The sequence below is a fragment of the Schistosoma mansoni genome, chromosome 1 (assembly GCF_000237925.1).
Source record: "Schistosoma mansoni strain Puerto Rico chromosome 1, complete genome".
Lineage (NCBI taxonomy): Eukaryota > Metazoa > Platyhelminthes > Trematoda > Strigeidida > Schistosomatidae > Schistosoma > Schistosoma mansoni.
The window spans coordinates 4,510,158-4,527,178 of NC_031495.1; the positions used below are offsets into that span (position 1 = coordinate 4,510,158).

The 17,021-nt window shown below is 34.7% G+C and overlaps 1 protein-coding gene across 1 annotated transcript in view; it reads left to right on the forward strand.

The window, feature by feature from the left end:
• Positions 1-359: 359 nt before the first annotated feature.
• Positions 360-17,021, forward strand: part of Smp_163210 (putative WD-repeat protein) — a gene marked incomplete at both ends in the record, with an annotated part of 68,703 nt that continues 52,041 nt past the window's right edge. Inside the window, 3 exons of the mRNA XM_018793039.1 lie at positions 360-366; positions 1,642-1,839; positions 14,043-14,301. Of these exons, the coding sequence (XP_018647592.1) occupies positions 360-366; positions 1,642-1,839; positions 14,043-14,301 (464 nt within the window). The remainder of the gene's footprint in view (positions 367-1,641; positions 1,840-14,042; positions 14,302-17,021) is intronic.

Genomic DNA, 17,021 nt, shown 5'->3' on the forward strand with positions numbered 1-17,021 from the left:
GCAAACCCACTCACTAAGATTACAAGATACACAGACCTAGAATTAACTAGTAAAATGATCAAAAATATTTGAGTCAATTAAATGCAATCGACTCATCGGGCGTTATTAATGACCTGACATCGTAATAAAACTAGTACAAGTGATCACATAAAAATCATTCGTCACACAAGCTTTGTACATTGAACTGCGATATACATATAATACTATATGTATGAAGAATCTATTACTGCTTCTTGTACCTGATCATAAAACTTGTCTTTATTATATAAAGAACAACTGTCATTTCAATCGTTTTAGAGTACTAAGGACGATAACCTACGACCTTGCAACTGATTTAACTACGTCAGAACGCCCGGGAGATGCATGGTTAGTGTAATTATCCTTATTTATTTTGTCATCAGAGCGCAAAAATGTGTTTCCTCTCAGTTAAAATGGGTTAGGCTTAGCATAAATTAGTGTTTGTGTGGCTTTATATTCGAAAAAACAGTTTTCGGGAGTTTATTGTATAATTTAAAGGAACATGTGGTAAAGTTCCTCGAAAATTTATAGGAAGTCGGAAATTCAAATGCCTCTTACTCTGAGTCTACGGAAAAATCTGAACCACTCCAACATTTCTGTCGGCAGTTGTATGTCCTTAAAATTTTTCAGTTCACTTCTCTAGAAAACTAGTTTTATTCACAAATCATATTGTTTTTTGTCCTAGTTACACTGTTGTAGTTAATTGTTTCACACACCAAACTCATCCGAAGACAATATAGAGACGTACGTAGATGATATATCTTTTATGTGTGCGACAAACTTGTAAGAAGTAATCACGTTCATTAGTGTAGCAGCACTTAGGTAAGATCTGTTCGAACGATTTAGTGCGTATATCCCCAGTGTGCTGCTGAACTTTTAAGCTTTGTCCACGCAGCTTCACTCCTTGTAGCTAAGTTAAGTTTTTGTAAGAGCAAGCTAGTTAACAATTAGCCGACAAGATACGGATTACTACTACTATTATTCTCTAGTGTTCTGCGTAAACACAAAATATATCCTTGCCTGGAATAACAATAGGAACATTCAAATTGCATTGCTTAGTTAACTAATTTCCTGCCAGTCGCAAAAATACTGGCATAAGTAAACTATTTCGTTTTTAACTTATACAGGACCTAAATACATTTATTCACGTCGTCTCTCTTTATCATGGTGATGAATTTTTATTAAGACGCAAAATTTTGTTCATATGGACACCAGACATGTGTGTGCTAAACAAAATTAACAAAATGCAGATTCTCAAGAGTAGCTTTGAGCAACATGTGAGGGTTAGGGATACTACGCGGTCTCTCAGATCGGAGTAGGCGGGTTGGGTTTCAGCCTGTGACCTAGTGACTGAAAGTCGGACGCCTTAACCACTGAGTCATTTCTTCACAATCAGATATCTATCCATCATTTTTTCGTTTTCTGTACTCCTGTAGGTATTAACTGAAATAGAAAGAGCCTAGTTTTACACGAACTAGTTGATTCTTATATATTATTTTTTTTGTTACGCTACAGCTATGTAACTTGCAGAATCTCTTCTGATTTTTAACAAGCCCTTCATATGTTTGAGATGTTTTGATCGTTTTTATTCGTAGTTCTGTTATTAATTTAAAAAACATCTAGTTGAATTAATGAACTTGGAGAATGCTGGTCTCCAGGACCGTGTTATAGATTTGGAAAAACGGAGTGCTGAACAAGCCAATGAACTAGCTTGTCTACGAAGCTCTTTGGCTGATTGTCTACGTCGCTTAAATCTTTTGGAAAGTGCTAGAGGTATGAAATTGCATTCTTCTTCTCGAAAACCAGTTTTACACAATAATGGTAAGTATTCATACCTTTATTTTTGTCTACCAATATTCTTTTTAGTAACATACTAATTGCTACTTACTACATAGCAGTAAAAACTGTTATATCAGTGCGTTGTTAGTAAAATTTATATATATGTATGTATGACCGCTTTCCAATAAAGCTATAGTAATTAGTTCAGAAGTAGGGAGTAACTAATTGAAATCACTGAATTCTAAAATATTGGATATTTGGTGGAAATTGAACTTGATACGCCTCGAATCAAAGTGCTTTTTAAGGTTCTAATGGCGTGCTACCTGTAGAATTAACTTTTTCTTACAGTTTTAAAGCGTAGATACGTCACGGCTTCTGTTTTCACAATGTCGCTATATATGACTTGCGTCTGTAGAATATTTTAGATTTGTCACTTTTCAAGTCTCAGACTACCCAGAAATAATTGTTGTTTATAGTATTTCTGCTTGTGGTGCTAAAAATGCGTTTCAATGTGTCCTTGGTTGATATTCAGATCCTTGTTAACTTCAGAAATTACTAGTGATATACATAGGCTTCAATTCATACTTTCAACAGGATCTGTTTCAACGCGTAGAGTTCCTTTAGCCTTTTCAGTCATTTGATGCGTCTTACATTTTTTTACACTAACTATTTTGACTTGAGGTAGTTTAAGGTTGAGAAAATTCATAATGAGATTTAAACAAGAAGGATAAGTCAGTTGGTCAGATTTTTAGTCTGCACCGATTATACACAATACTATTTCTTTGTTATAATAAATGATCAGGATCGCATGAAAAAGGACAGAATTGTGTGGGAAAAGTCTGGTTTTTGTCTATATTTTCTACACAAATTTCAACCATAAAACTGTATCTTTGTCTTAAACTTAATGGTTACCTAAGCATGATTGTACTACAGTACTATTCAGTTGTGCTTTTATCGAGGATGAATATTAGGTGGAAATAAAAGATAAGCCTTGATATCTACCGAGTGATTTGATGCTAGATAGTTAGATACGATCTACCAGATGCTACTTTCCGTGCTAGTTCATACTCATCAAGAAAAAGCACTTAAGATCTTAAAGAAACTGGTATCCTCGGTAATTTAAACACGCGTCACGCATCCCTACAACCAAAAACATCATTGAATCATCCAGACGATGACCGATCTTCGGGATTAAGATGTTTACATTGATCAATCATTAGGTCGTAATAATTTTCGTATTGTCTAGTCTTTATCCCACTGAGAACTATACTCTTTATCAAAGGACTCATGAAATAACATCCGTATACGGTCACATAGTGTTCTTAACTGTGATGAGGCAAGTATTTGCATTTTCACCAACTATATAATTTTAAGAGGTTGGGTGTATAAGTAGGACCACATATATCAAGGGTGTTTTCAAGGTGTAGAGTAAATGAAGTAAAACCGTTCATTGATTTCGGTTTACTTTTTTCTAAAAGAAATACATTTTTAATTATGCCCGTGATTTTATTGACTTTTTTTCAATGTTCTCTACAACATTGTTCTCTTAAATATAATATATTCTTACCTCAATGCTGTTATTACACCTGTTAAATGTAGTGAGATCAGTCTCAAAACACTTCACAGTCTACTTTATATCGTCTGGATTAACATCTTAATTCTTAAACCAGCTACAGATTGGTTGATAGTTTTCCTTTTGTCTCCACAGTGTTCATACGCTACCTAATAATTCATGATATATATATCTCACACCTGTACCAGTAGTACTTTCTACTTTTATTGAGCAGCATCTTTCACCATAGATTTTTATAAATATTTTATCTTAGCGTTTTTTCTATCTTTTCATCTTATTTGTTACTAATTTGTAAAGTCTAATTTGCCGTTCGCTTATTGATTATAGATAAACAGATTTAAGAATAAATGTAGCGTTTATTTTACAGCACAAAACTATTATTAATACACTGTAGGGAACCTAGAAAATACGTCACACAAAACTTAATGATCATATCATATAAAAGTAAAAATCAAAAACATGTAATAGATACAGTAATGAAACAAGTTGAACTATACATTTGAAATCTGAATATTTCAAAGGCGAATCCTATGGTTTGTAACAAACACGTTGGAAAACTACAACAGGATAGTTACTAGCTTCTATGCTGATTGATGTTTTATGACGTTCCAAGTCACTAGGTCATGTTAAATTTAGTAATTCATCAAGGAAGCTATAGTGTGCTAGAAAATGCGAAACTTCCACAACGATGCCTCACTTTAAGATTCTGTGTCTCATTAAAGGTGCAGGGACGATCGTGGTCAATTTTTGGGAAATACGTATGATCATACACAGAAAGTGTTGTAGCATTAGTTTCTCACAAGAAATAGGTTTGATAAAACTAATTACATTTCAGAGTTATGTGTTCAAACTTTGACATTAAGAGTAATTTTGCGACAACACTGATTGTGATTCATGTTGATATGTAGAATTGCAACTTTCATCATATATGGGTTCATCTCGTCCACTACACCACTTGACTCTACATTACCTGAGCGTTTAGTTGTAGCAGAATATTTTTTTGGACCTCTAATCTATTGAAAAGAAGTTTCAACCCACGAGGTGATGAAATAATGTTAAGGGATTCATTTGACTAGTACCAAGTTATCAACGTAGGTTCATGCACCATTCACTCGTAAAGCATCTTGGAAGGTACCTATACCAGTGGTTTAAAATTGTAGATCTACAACTATCCTACATGGACTATATTCATCACAATTTTCACACTTGTATACGTTCACATGATTCACACATAACAACGTTGTCAGTATGTCTTTGTTAAGATCTCTCTTCATACAATACTGCTACTCTTGTTGTTTAGTATTCGGATATTTTACTTCACTCAACTGGTCCCCAAATCAGAACATGGTTGAAGAGGAACGAAATTATACTCCAAATATACGGAGTTGAATGGGAGTAACAGTCACAATAAGAAAAACGTTCATATATTTATAATTTTACACCAGAAAATACTGATATCCAATTATCCGTCCCAACATTATCCTCCATGAAACATGAATTAATCCAATCTGTGGCCTGCTATCAGTCTTCTTTGAGGTACTTCTTTCTGGGTGCCGCTGTAACAAATACTTGTATCATAATCAAAACAAAATAATCTGGTAGTGGCATATTTATCCTTTAAGTTTGTTTCATTGTTTCGTACCGAGTGAATAACAGTGAATTTTGCCCATAATAACAATGGTAAATTCTAGCATTTTAAGACGACTCACTTTTATGTCCCTTCTTGTATTTGTCTATTATGGTTGGGTATAGGACGCATTGTGCCTATAGGTATTTTATTTTTAAAAGAGATTATTTATTTCTCTTCGTCTGCGTTGCAGAAAAATATTATTACCGTAAAAATACTCTAAAAAAGAACTATAAATTATACCATAACGACAATTGTAAAACAGCCCTTACCCTTTTTCCCTTTCTTAGTGGAGTGGTGGGTTAGTGGTTAAGGGATTCAACTTTCAAGTACTAGGTCACAGGTTCGAGTTTCACTCTACTCACTTCATTTTTACCAACCAGGTAGTATTATTAGTCCTCATACATAAAGATAAATCTATAAATCTGCACTTGGTGAGTTGAATTAAGGTCATTTCCCATCTCAATACGAGATCTGTTTCTCTGACAATTTTTAACTTTCATTTGATCAATATCTCGAAAGTTGTTTAAATAGCTTTGAAAAAGTACATGTTGGTTTTTTGTGGTAGTAGTAGTAGTAGTACTAGTAGAAGTATTAGCCTTATAACCATCAGTATACCCGGTCCTTTCAGAAAGCCCTATTATTTATCAATACTATTATTATCAATTCAATATCTGAAAAAACCAATATAATTCTCATTGCTTTAAGTGGATAGGAAAAAAATTGATGCATCACGTGTATATGACCTAAACCTTAATAGGACTAAGTCTTTTCTATTTCAAATCGGTTTAACAACTAATTTTCAATTAGATTGTAAATTGCATGTATTATAGATATAGCACTCTTAATATGGATAAATATTTATCTTTGCGTTTTGAACATGGCATACCTTACTTTGAGTAGGGTTGTTTGTTCACTGTCTTAATAGTGGCTATCCGTTATTATTATTATTATTATTATTATTATTGTATTATTAAACGTTAATCGATCTGTAGTTTTGTACTGTTTTTGTATAATTAATTGTTCAGTGTGAGGTATACTTACTACTCTTATTTATATTCCTCACTAAACAATCTGTCACAATATGAGTTGATGTGTTAAAATATTACTTATTGACGATATTTTACCAATGACATCTCTCAACAATATTCAAATGCCCTGATACGGTCGAGAGTGGGGAGAGTCAAATCTTCTCAGAATGCTCTCACACAGCTACGCGTATACAGCCACTGTCAGTGAAGTTCTACCCACTGCCTTGTCGCAGCATTACTGTTGTTTACGAAAAGCGAATGTCCGGTGCTTTAACTGGGTTGGTGGACGTGGAAGATCCACCTAGAGGAGTTAGAAAATCTCGATTCTAAACTAGTGACGCACATGTGCTCCAGGCTTTTAAGGGAACAAACGGCGTATGAACCTATTGTTAGTCACTGGCTGTCATGGGACCGCGTTTCCTAACGTTCCCTCATTGCCTTGTGGATTAGACCTGTAGGTCAAAGGCTCAGAAGATGGCCTCCTAAGAAAACTACCTAGTTCGGTTTGGGCACCCCCTCAGTATTCTAACCCCCACACAAATCAGATGGCAAAGTGTAGCGCATATATATTTGGTGCCTTATCGACCAATGTTTATGTTTAAATAAATAAAATAAAAGTATGATAAACTTTATCTCCTGACTATAATTTTCCAATTTTTGATTGTCCACATCATGTCACGTGTTGCATAATAAAGATTATTTTCACAATTAATTAAAATTGTTATAATAACTACAGTGTGGATTATTGATGTCTTGAGTAAAATCCCAGTGGAATTGCGTAAGGTGTTTTTTCCTCAAAACTACTGATGTTCTTCCAAGTTCAGTAGTCATTGTGTGAACTATACGGTTTATTTGAGAATGTTTTTTTGAAACCTTTCGATGTAATGTTGAAAACAGTTAAGTTTTGTTCTCTGATACGAAATACGATAATACAATATCATTAGATCAGTCTCACTAGATCACGTGGTATACACAGTTATAACCAACGGTTGAGAGCTTGATTATACAGGAGACATTAGTTTTATGGGCACAAATACATGCAGTTCACATGTAGTGAAATCCAGAGTAGGAATCCGAGTTACAGTATAAAAATAATCACTTATGGTACAAATTACAGAGTGTCTGTTTGTCTTTGCTCAGTAACCAATCACGAGTTATTTTCACCTGGAATATCAACTTTTATGGCTTATCTATGCAATGAAAAAGTTTTATCCCTGATTCAGATATGTTGAATGGTGCAATCCTCTTGTACTGTTTATAACCCTAACCTAATCCAAAAGACAAATCTTTCTGAGGAGAATCACTAATAGAGGAAAAACAAAAATGAATTAAACAACAGCCACCTACTGTGTACACAATATTCTAGTAAGTAAAGCGAAAAGTTAGCATAATAAAAGTTCAATAAATTAACAATACAAACGTAGAGCTATTTTTGTCTATAGTTAAAACAAAGAATAGGCTCCCATGGGGAATTTCAATGTAAACGATAAAAATTTAAATTTTATAGAAAAATGGGAAATGGGGAATAAACATTGAACAATCAATTTATTTGATTGTTACAAACTTCAAAAACAGTTTTACTTATGGACTTTAATGTGTAAGTAACGGTTCACACTAATTCATCAGCTTATATGGATAGAAGTATACTTCATGAACGAACCAATCAGAATACAGACAGCAATTTTGACATAGAAGAGCATATTTAGAAGGACAATGTTGACTTTAGATCGTCTTTTTTCATAATGGATTATTCATTTAAATCACCTGGGGTCTTACTAGCTAAAACTGGTTTTACATTCTCAAGCTCATCCTGAGTTTTATCGAAGATCATCAGTAACGTATTATTTCATCTTAGGGTTTTTGACTTTATCATATATCGTTCATGTAGTGAGACGTTTCTTCATCGAACCTACATTTTTGTCAAGAAGGATTATTTGATCGATTGAGTAATGTTGTATTGTTTTAAATGTTTCTGTATATGTGGATGCGTGTAAATTCAGCATATTTGTCTACTGCCTAATGTTATGTCCTATGACCAGTCAAATGTCGCGTGACAAAATCGCCTATCAGAATACCGACTCCTATGTAAATTCTTCATGTCTCTATCTTTTTTCTCTTTCCAAATTTATTTCACTGGATGATACTCCTTGAATGACATCTTCAAACCCGTATCTTTCGGATTACTGCTTATACTCTTACTACCTCCACCACTATGGGATTTGAGTCGACAACTGCATCTGTGTGCTAATGTGGATTATCCAATAAGAATATATATAATAACATATCATAAATAATTCCTAGCAGTTACTATTCATTTGTCCTTCGTTTGAATATAACACCTATTTTGACATGTAATCCGATTTTAAGGAAAATTACTATCGAATCTAATCTTCAAAATTGAATGACAATCTATGCAGAATTATCGATCTTTCATGTTTCATGCATTAGAATAGTTTAACTAACTAAATTTCAATTCTATTTTTCATTCTAGTTCAAAGACATTTTGTTATGTCTTCTTTTGAGAATTCAATCTTACCGCCTCTTTAATTCTGTTTAGTTTTTACAAATACTTACTTACTTACGCCTGTTACTCCCAATGGAGCATAGGCAGCCGACCAGCATTCTCCAACTCACTCTGTTATGGGCCTTCTTTTCTAGTTCTATCCATTTTTTGTTCATTCTTCTCATGTCTGTCTCTATTTCTCGGCGTAATGTGTTCTTTGGTCTTCCTCTTCTCCTTTGGCCTTCAAGATTCCATCTGAGGGCTTGTCTTGTGACGCAATTGGGTGATTCCCTAAAAGTGTGCCCAATCCACTTCCAGTACTTCTTTCTGATTTATTCCTCCGCTGGAATCTGGTTCGTTGTCTCCCACAGTAGCTTGTTTCTGATAGTGTCTGGTCAACGGATCCTAAGTAGGTTGCGTAGACAACTGTTAATAATTACTTGTATCTTCTGGATAATGGCTTTCGTAGTTCTCCACGTCTCTGCCCCATACAGTAGAACTGTCTTGACATTTGTATTGAAAATTCTGATCTTGATGTTGGTTGACAGTCAGTTGTTTTGAGTTCCAAATATGCAAACTGGAATTAATATACTAGGATTATTAGTATTAGATTGTTTTAATATAGTTTAATAAATGATCAATAAGCACATTGTCATTATAATAGATGCTTAGCCTTATTACCTGATACAAAAAACTATATTGTGTATACTCTTCTCTCTTATCCATTCTCTATATTCTTTTTCAGTAAAACAAAATCATCTCATTTTTTGTTGTTGTTGTTTTGTTTTGTTTTAATAATTTCCAGTTTTATCTGATGATTATTTTTTTGAAAAGTGTACCTAATATTTATATTCTCTGCTTCTATGTGTGTGTGTGTATGTATGTGTGCTAATGTCTATTATCATTTCTTTCAACCCTCTGGATATATGTATATCTATATGTATCAGTCGGCTTTTATGTATTGCTCAGGTTTTCATTGCATATTATAATCTTATGCATGATATATATGTATATATATATTTCTACAGTAGAAATATGGTGGCTACTAAGAATTTCATTGTATACAATCGTGTACATGCACTCATCTATACATAGTTTTATTGTAGCTGGTGTTTTTTTAATTTCTCTCTGTTACAATTCAATGTTGATAATGGTGTTTATGTTTAAAAAGAAATGTTACCATCATTATTTGTGTTCTCTGTTTTCTCTCCTTTGTATTTGAAACATTTAGTTTTTACTGGAGATATAGACCATCGGATAAATTTCAAGGGTTATATATATACCTTTGATTCATATTGTTGAGATCACTAAAATAAATTAACATTTTAATAACCCTTGGATTATTACCATAAGAAATTGGTAAAGATCGTTTATTTTCATAGTGTGCAACACAGATTGATCTTAGTAAAACAACCATAGACTATCAGGAAGTACTCAATAACTGTTTTCGATCCTGGTATGGGGCTCTTCATCAGCGCCCACACTTTCCCATAGGATCGGAATCAGTAACTTCAACCAGTTCGCAGTATTGCACAACCACCTTTCAGTGGGATCGGTGGGTAACAACTGCCTTATACTCGGCATGGTTAAATTCCACTGATCATTGATTCATCCCCATTGGTGTCTTGAATGTACACTGATGAGTCCCACACAAGAACGTCATAGTTGTTCAGTACTTTCTGGTTTTCAATAGCTGTCTGACTAAGATTAGTTGATAATGTAAACTATAAATAGTCTTGTTAATTTGTTCAATTACATCTGGTATACGAGGTAACGAAATGGATTTTGTTATTTTGATTACTTGAGATAACACCTAAAGAGAGATCAGATGGTTGCTTAGGCACTGATGATGGCTGTTTGATATAGGATTGCTAGACGGCTGTAGGTGGTCTTCAGGATACTCTGCTCAACCTAGCTTCCGTGTTAGTTGGCACTCATCATCAAAACGTATCTACAATTTCGACGGAACTATACTGCTTATGGAATTTCAACTCATGTCACTCAGCTTCACACTCTGGCTGTTCGGGTTGCTGCTGGCCTTTTTATTCTGTTTTATTTACTTGAACACGTAGGTATTGATACAAGGGGGCACCAGATATATATGCGGGGGCTATGATGCTGCCCGGGTGCCCAGACCGAAGCAGGTGGTTTACTTAGGGGACCACACTCGGAGCCTTTGACCTAAATGTCTGATCCACAAGGCAGTGGAGCATCGTAAGGAGATGCAGTCCCATGGTAGCTGGTGATCAACGATTGATTCATACGCCATTTGTTTCCTCAGGATACTGGAGCCCATGTGCACCATTGGTTTGGAATGAGGGTTTTCCAACTCCCCTGGGTGGACTTTCCGTGTCCACCAACCCGTTTAAAGTGCCGGACATTCGCTTTTCGTCCTCTCAATTTCGTGAATCACACCCCCATCACGAGAAAGCAGTGAGTAGGACTTCCCTGTCGGTGGCTGTATACGCGTGTCCGTATGGGAGCATTTGGAGAGAGAGAGGGTGGGCCCTTCCCACTCTCGGCCGTACCGGGGCATATGGGGGCGACGTTTTTATAGAACTGAAATACCTAAAATTGATTGAACGCTTAGTAGTGACTACCGTCATATTTGTCCAATCTTTTAGTGTTAATCGAATTCCGTTGAACTAGCACTAAACCTAGGTCCAGGGCTTCCTGCCTATTACCTCCAACCACCTAACATTTAAACACAATGCACGCAATCTTGAGTCATTTAGATTAATGCAACTAGACCGATAGAATTTTACTAATTCTATAGGATTATTAAAACATGACATTGATCACCTTTCAGCGGGCATTCTGTGGAATATATGTTACCTAATAACCTAGTTCTTTCTGTTTCTGATAGTTAGTTATTCGGTTAGAAAAATCTGCTCAATGAAGTCACGATTTAGTGGTTATAAATATTCCATGCTTCAACCATATGAGAGTTAGAGTGATTCGAAGCTTACCTCACCTAAGTTGGGTTCAGCTTTTTGAATCAATGGCTAAAGTGTTTTACTTTCGGTCAATAAATCTCAGGCTCAAACCTCGTTCCAAATACTTCTATCTACGCAACTAGATAGTATCTCTAACTCTCATATTTAAACCATGACCTAAAAACAAGTACATAATTCTGTACCTGATAACTAGGTAAATGAATGTCCGCTAGCTTTCATATCTAAAGTACATATCCATGTCAAACGTACAGATTTTTATTTGTTACATGAATGACATTACAAAAAAACATTTATTAATTCGTTGTTGTGCTAACGAGGTATGGCAACTTGGACCGATGCATAAATGTACCTGGTCCTACGTCGTAGCTGACTGACTGACTTGTTACACAATACACATTGACTACATTTTTGTCTGAAAATTATTAAACACCTGACTAGTTGATTATTTCTAATTTTAATATATTGGAAGTATAAACTTTATGCTTAGAAACGGATTCGTTCTTTATTTCTCACTGATGACTCTTAAGCTACTATTTTTGGTATCTCATGGATATATGCCTACTTATAAAGTAAATAGTAAAATGGAAGTCAAGATGAATGTGTAGGGATAAGCCAAGCAAGATTGAGAGTGTAACTTTTGTGGTTTGCCTCCAGATCTAAATATCATGTATAACGAGAGAGTAGAAATACCCTTGTATGCTACTCAAAACGTTTAAAGTGATAACAATAAGTTATTTTTCACCACTATAGAATGAAAGGGATAATGTTAAATGTATCGAATACTCAATTGTATCCATGTAGATTATATATAACGGGGAAATAAACAATATTCCTATATTTTAATCATAACCCCTTAATACTGAAATAAATCTCAACCTATCGGCAATATATTATATGGACAAACTAATAATGTTAAGCTCCCTGGATTTTTACGCAGAATTTGTTTGTCCACATAACCACAGATGGGTTAAGAAGTGGATGAAAACTTGTCACCGTTGTTTTCTTAGTTCGTCCCTGTATTATACCCTTACTAAAGTAATCTTAGTGTAGTTTTTCGTGGATGTATTTTTGATTGATCATAGGAGGTTTTCGTGGAAAATACTCACTTTTTAGTTTATATAACAGACCGATACCTTCAGTATGGGAACAATTTTTAAAGCCAGGAACACGCTGTACAAGTGCTTTATCCTAGTATACGACTTATCAATAATGTACATCCGTGGCCAGACCATTGTCTTAACAGAGAGAGTTAAACCATCTACCTTATAGAACTCGTCAGCATCATAATTCCATACTTACACATTACACTATATGCAGATTAAAGTTGTAGCAATGTTGGTGTTTATTTATTATTTATTTGAACACATAAATATTGGTACAAAGGGGCACCGAATACCTATGCGCCGCACAAATCTCATTCGATTTGTGTGAGGGCTGTGATACTGCCCACGTGCCCAAACTGAAGCAGGTGGTTTTCTTAGGGGACCACACCCGGAGCCTCTGACCTAAATGTCTGATCCACAAGGCAGTGGAGTATCGTGAAGAGATGCAGTCCCATGGTATCCGGTGACCAACGATTGGTTTATACGCCATTTGTTCCCTCAGGATACTGGAGCCCATGTGCACCATTGGTTTGGAATGAGGGTTTTCCAACTCCCCTGGGTGGACTTTCCGTGTCCACCAACCCGTTTAAAGTGCCGGACATTCGCTTTTCGTCCTCTCAATTTCGTGAATCACACCCCCATCACGAGAAAGCAGTGAGTAGGACTTGTGTGGCAGAGGCTATATACGCGTGGCCATGTGAGAGCATTTGGAGAGGGAGAGCGGACTCTCTCCACTCTCGGCCGTACCAGGGCATTTGGGGAGGCAATGTTGGTGTGGTGCTTTCTTTCTCTTGGGCACCATTTAATAAAAACATCCGAATTAAGATGTTACACACTACTGGTTACTGTACTTTTAAATATGTGCTATGTTATAATCATATCATGTTAATTGCTTTTGTAACCTCACTATTTATTATTATTCTTATTACCACCACCATTATTCATTAGCAGCTATTAACTGTAGACATTTATGTTTGTCTAAATTCTTTATGTTGGTATCTTTTGCTAACAGTTTTCGTTCCTGCTTTTTTGTTTGTTTGTTCATTCAATTGTTAACTCTTGTCTATTGACAATGAACGTACTGTTCGTGTGTATCTGCCTGATCCATCTTAGTTTGTTCATCTGATCAGTTGTGTTATTGGATAATTTTCGTGCAAATTACTTTTTAACAAACTTCTTCAAGTATATAATGTAATGCATGTGAACTACTACACCAATGTGTTCGTTCCCATTATATCTATGTGTACATATATATACGTTTTATGTAATGCTATGCCTGTAAACTACTACACCAGCGTATTATATAACACATTGAACATTATTATTCTATTTGATTTCCGCATTATCATATCTTCCCTCACTCAGATAACAATCGTTAGCTTTATAAATATTTCTTTGCTTAATATTCACTTTTCTTTGTTTTCTTCTTCTTCTTCTTTATTTATTCATAGGCACCAATGTGACTAAAACTAATTCACGTACTGATTCATCCTATTCATCAAGACGACATACAAATTCTCGTAATCCTACTTCTACTGGTCATCAATCAAAAAATTCACGTGACAGTTCATTAGTGGTTCCACATTCTACAACAGCGAGTACAACAGCAAGAACTCGTTTAAAAAGTCCTCAAAGTGTTCGATTAAGTTCATCATCAACTACTTTAAATAATCAAGGGGTTGGTGTTAGTGGTGCAACAAATCAAACAAGGTATTTATTTGGATTATGATTTGGTTATTATATTATTAACCAGTTAATCAGTGGAATTCACCTATTTATTTATTTTGGATTGATTGATTATTGGTTCACTTGATAGAAATTGATTGTTTGTTTATCTAAGAATCTGTGTTGATATTTCATGAACCGGCTTCAGTTGGACAACTTTAACTCCAGCCCTATTCTGGTATGAAATCCCCTTAGCACGACCACCTCACTAGGTGTCGTATTCAGTCTGTGATGTGAAGCTTTAAATTTAGTAACATTCAAAACTACAATCATCATGTGCTTTCTGGTAAGTAGTTTCTAAACGTAGTTCTTGAACTTCTAGTCAGGAGCCGTGACCAGTAGAGTTCAACTATGTTGGGGATGTGATAAATATCACCAATGACAATGAATGGTGGTCGTACAACATCGTGAAATGACTGAGATTATAAATACAAGTTATTATTTATTATATCAGTATATAGTCTCTTTCAGGAGTGCGGATCTATGTCTGCATCATGGACAGGACTCTTAGGGCCTTCAGAATCTGTTGGAGGGGCGTTATCTTCTAACTTTTAGGTGTCTTCTACTCGGATGAAATATCTGTCTGAATGCCCTATAGTTTTCAACGATTGTCTAGCTTAAAGTCAATTTTTGATTCAAGTCACAAACTTTTTATGATGATGGTAATTAAAACAATATTAAAAACTTCTGATCAATTCGCCTCTTTTAGATACTCCTTTCTGTCCATTTTACCGTTTACTACAGTTTTGATCTATTGGGAGGGAGGAAACTAACCCTCCACTCCCTCTAATTTAACCTACCGGTTAACATTATCAACGCTTTATTCGATTGATATATTTCACACAAAAACATCTTCGTACTTCCACGAACCTCTGTATGTATGCTGGATTGTTAAAACGCATTTGCCACTTCATCTATATGCGGTTTATATTTTCCCGTTTCTGATTTTAAAGACTGTAACCAATGAGTCTTTTTTGGCACACATGGATCCTGAGTGCATTGCCCAGATATTGTCATCAAGTCACAATTATTTGAATAAGGTAGTAGATAGTAATGAAATCAAGGGGATGTGTTTTGTCCTATTTAAGACTGTTCAGATAGATGTACTTCGGTCTCATTGTTGCTATTCACACTGAGACTACTTTAGTCAATGGTTTCTTGGTTATCTATTAAGATTCAGTTTTCACTAGATGATAAGGTTTATTTGGAAGAGTAATGTTGTAGTTTACTATTATACAGTTTGATTGTTTGTGCTTTACTCTACGTAACACGTTATCATGTATGTGATTTCACAATATTAGTTCTGATTGTGCAATCAGACAGAAAATTTGTAGGGATTTTGGTAGTATTTATAAATCCTCATTAAGGGAGTCCCTTAACAGTAACCTCAATGTCTTTTGATATTGAACAGTTCCTGAAATGATGTACTTTTGTGAGGAAAATCTCACTGCAACTTGTAAAACACTCACTATTATCAATAATATTTATAGATAGCAATTTTAATTTGTTAATGTAGTTTGAAACTTCTTCATAGTTAGTATACCTGTGACCCTTTTTATTGACATAACTATCAAGTGTTTAAGTAAGTAGTGGTAGTATTAGTAGTATATATAAATTTGTATTTATTATTAATTATTGGTTAGACGAAATCGGATTACTAGCGCTAGTTCAGAGGATAGACAATTTAATAATTTCAATAATAATAAACATGAAAGAGATAACAAAACTTTATCTATGTATGAATATAATGATATGATAATGTCACGACAAAGTGAACCTATTACTTACCAACAAAAATCATCCACTTTAAAATCGAATACATCTTCACGATACTATGAAGCTTCTACTGGACCATCTGGTTATACAGTATTTTGGAGATCAGCTTATGATGGTGAATTAGATGATATATATCGAATGAATCATTGTCAAAGTCCTCCAGGTCAACAACATTCTGTATCTGTATCTTCATCATTTCGAAAAAATCATACAGTCGCCCCACCGCCACCACCACCACCACCACCTGCTCTCCCACCATCATCTTTGTGTATACCACCAAATCTTGTTCGTCGTGGTCGTCAATCCTCTGGACCATCTTCTTCAGCATATTATTGTGCTACTGATTCAGATGATCGTTCTGTACATTTAACATCAACTAGTCGCTCTCTTCATCCTACTGCTTGGAAACCTGGTGGAGTAGCAATTTGTCCTGCAAATCGAGAAATGATTCAATCAATGAACAAACCATCATGTATACCCAAATTTCATGATGATGAGCAAGTCAACATCTACCACATATTCTTATAATATGGTTTGGTGTGATTTAAGCATTTTTAATTTAATACTTTTAGTTATCATTATTATTATTTTTTGACTCTAACCTATCTCACTTATTTCATAAATTCCATCAAAAAAACAATATTAAGCATTCCATAATGATCAACACTTTTTATTCACCATACATAAATTGTAGTACACTAAATGTTTAACACTACTACACTGGTGCTTTGTATATATGTGGTTACTATTTAATAATTGCACTTATAGATAGGGAGATACGTTGTGTATAACTATGTAACATTTTTCATTTTATTTTCAGTTCTCATCACTTATTTGCAGTTCTTTATTTTCATTTGGGTAAACCTGTGATTTATAAAAAAACTTTTTTTCTATCTTTTTCTTTTATAAATCTTTTTAGCTCCAAGGAA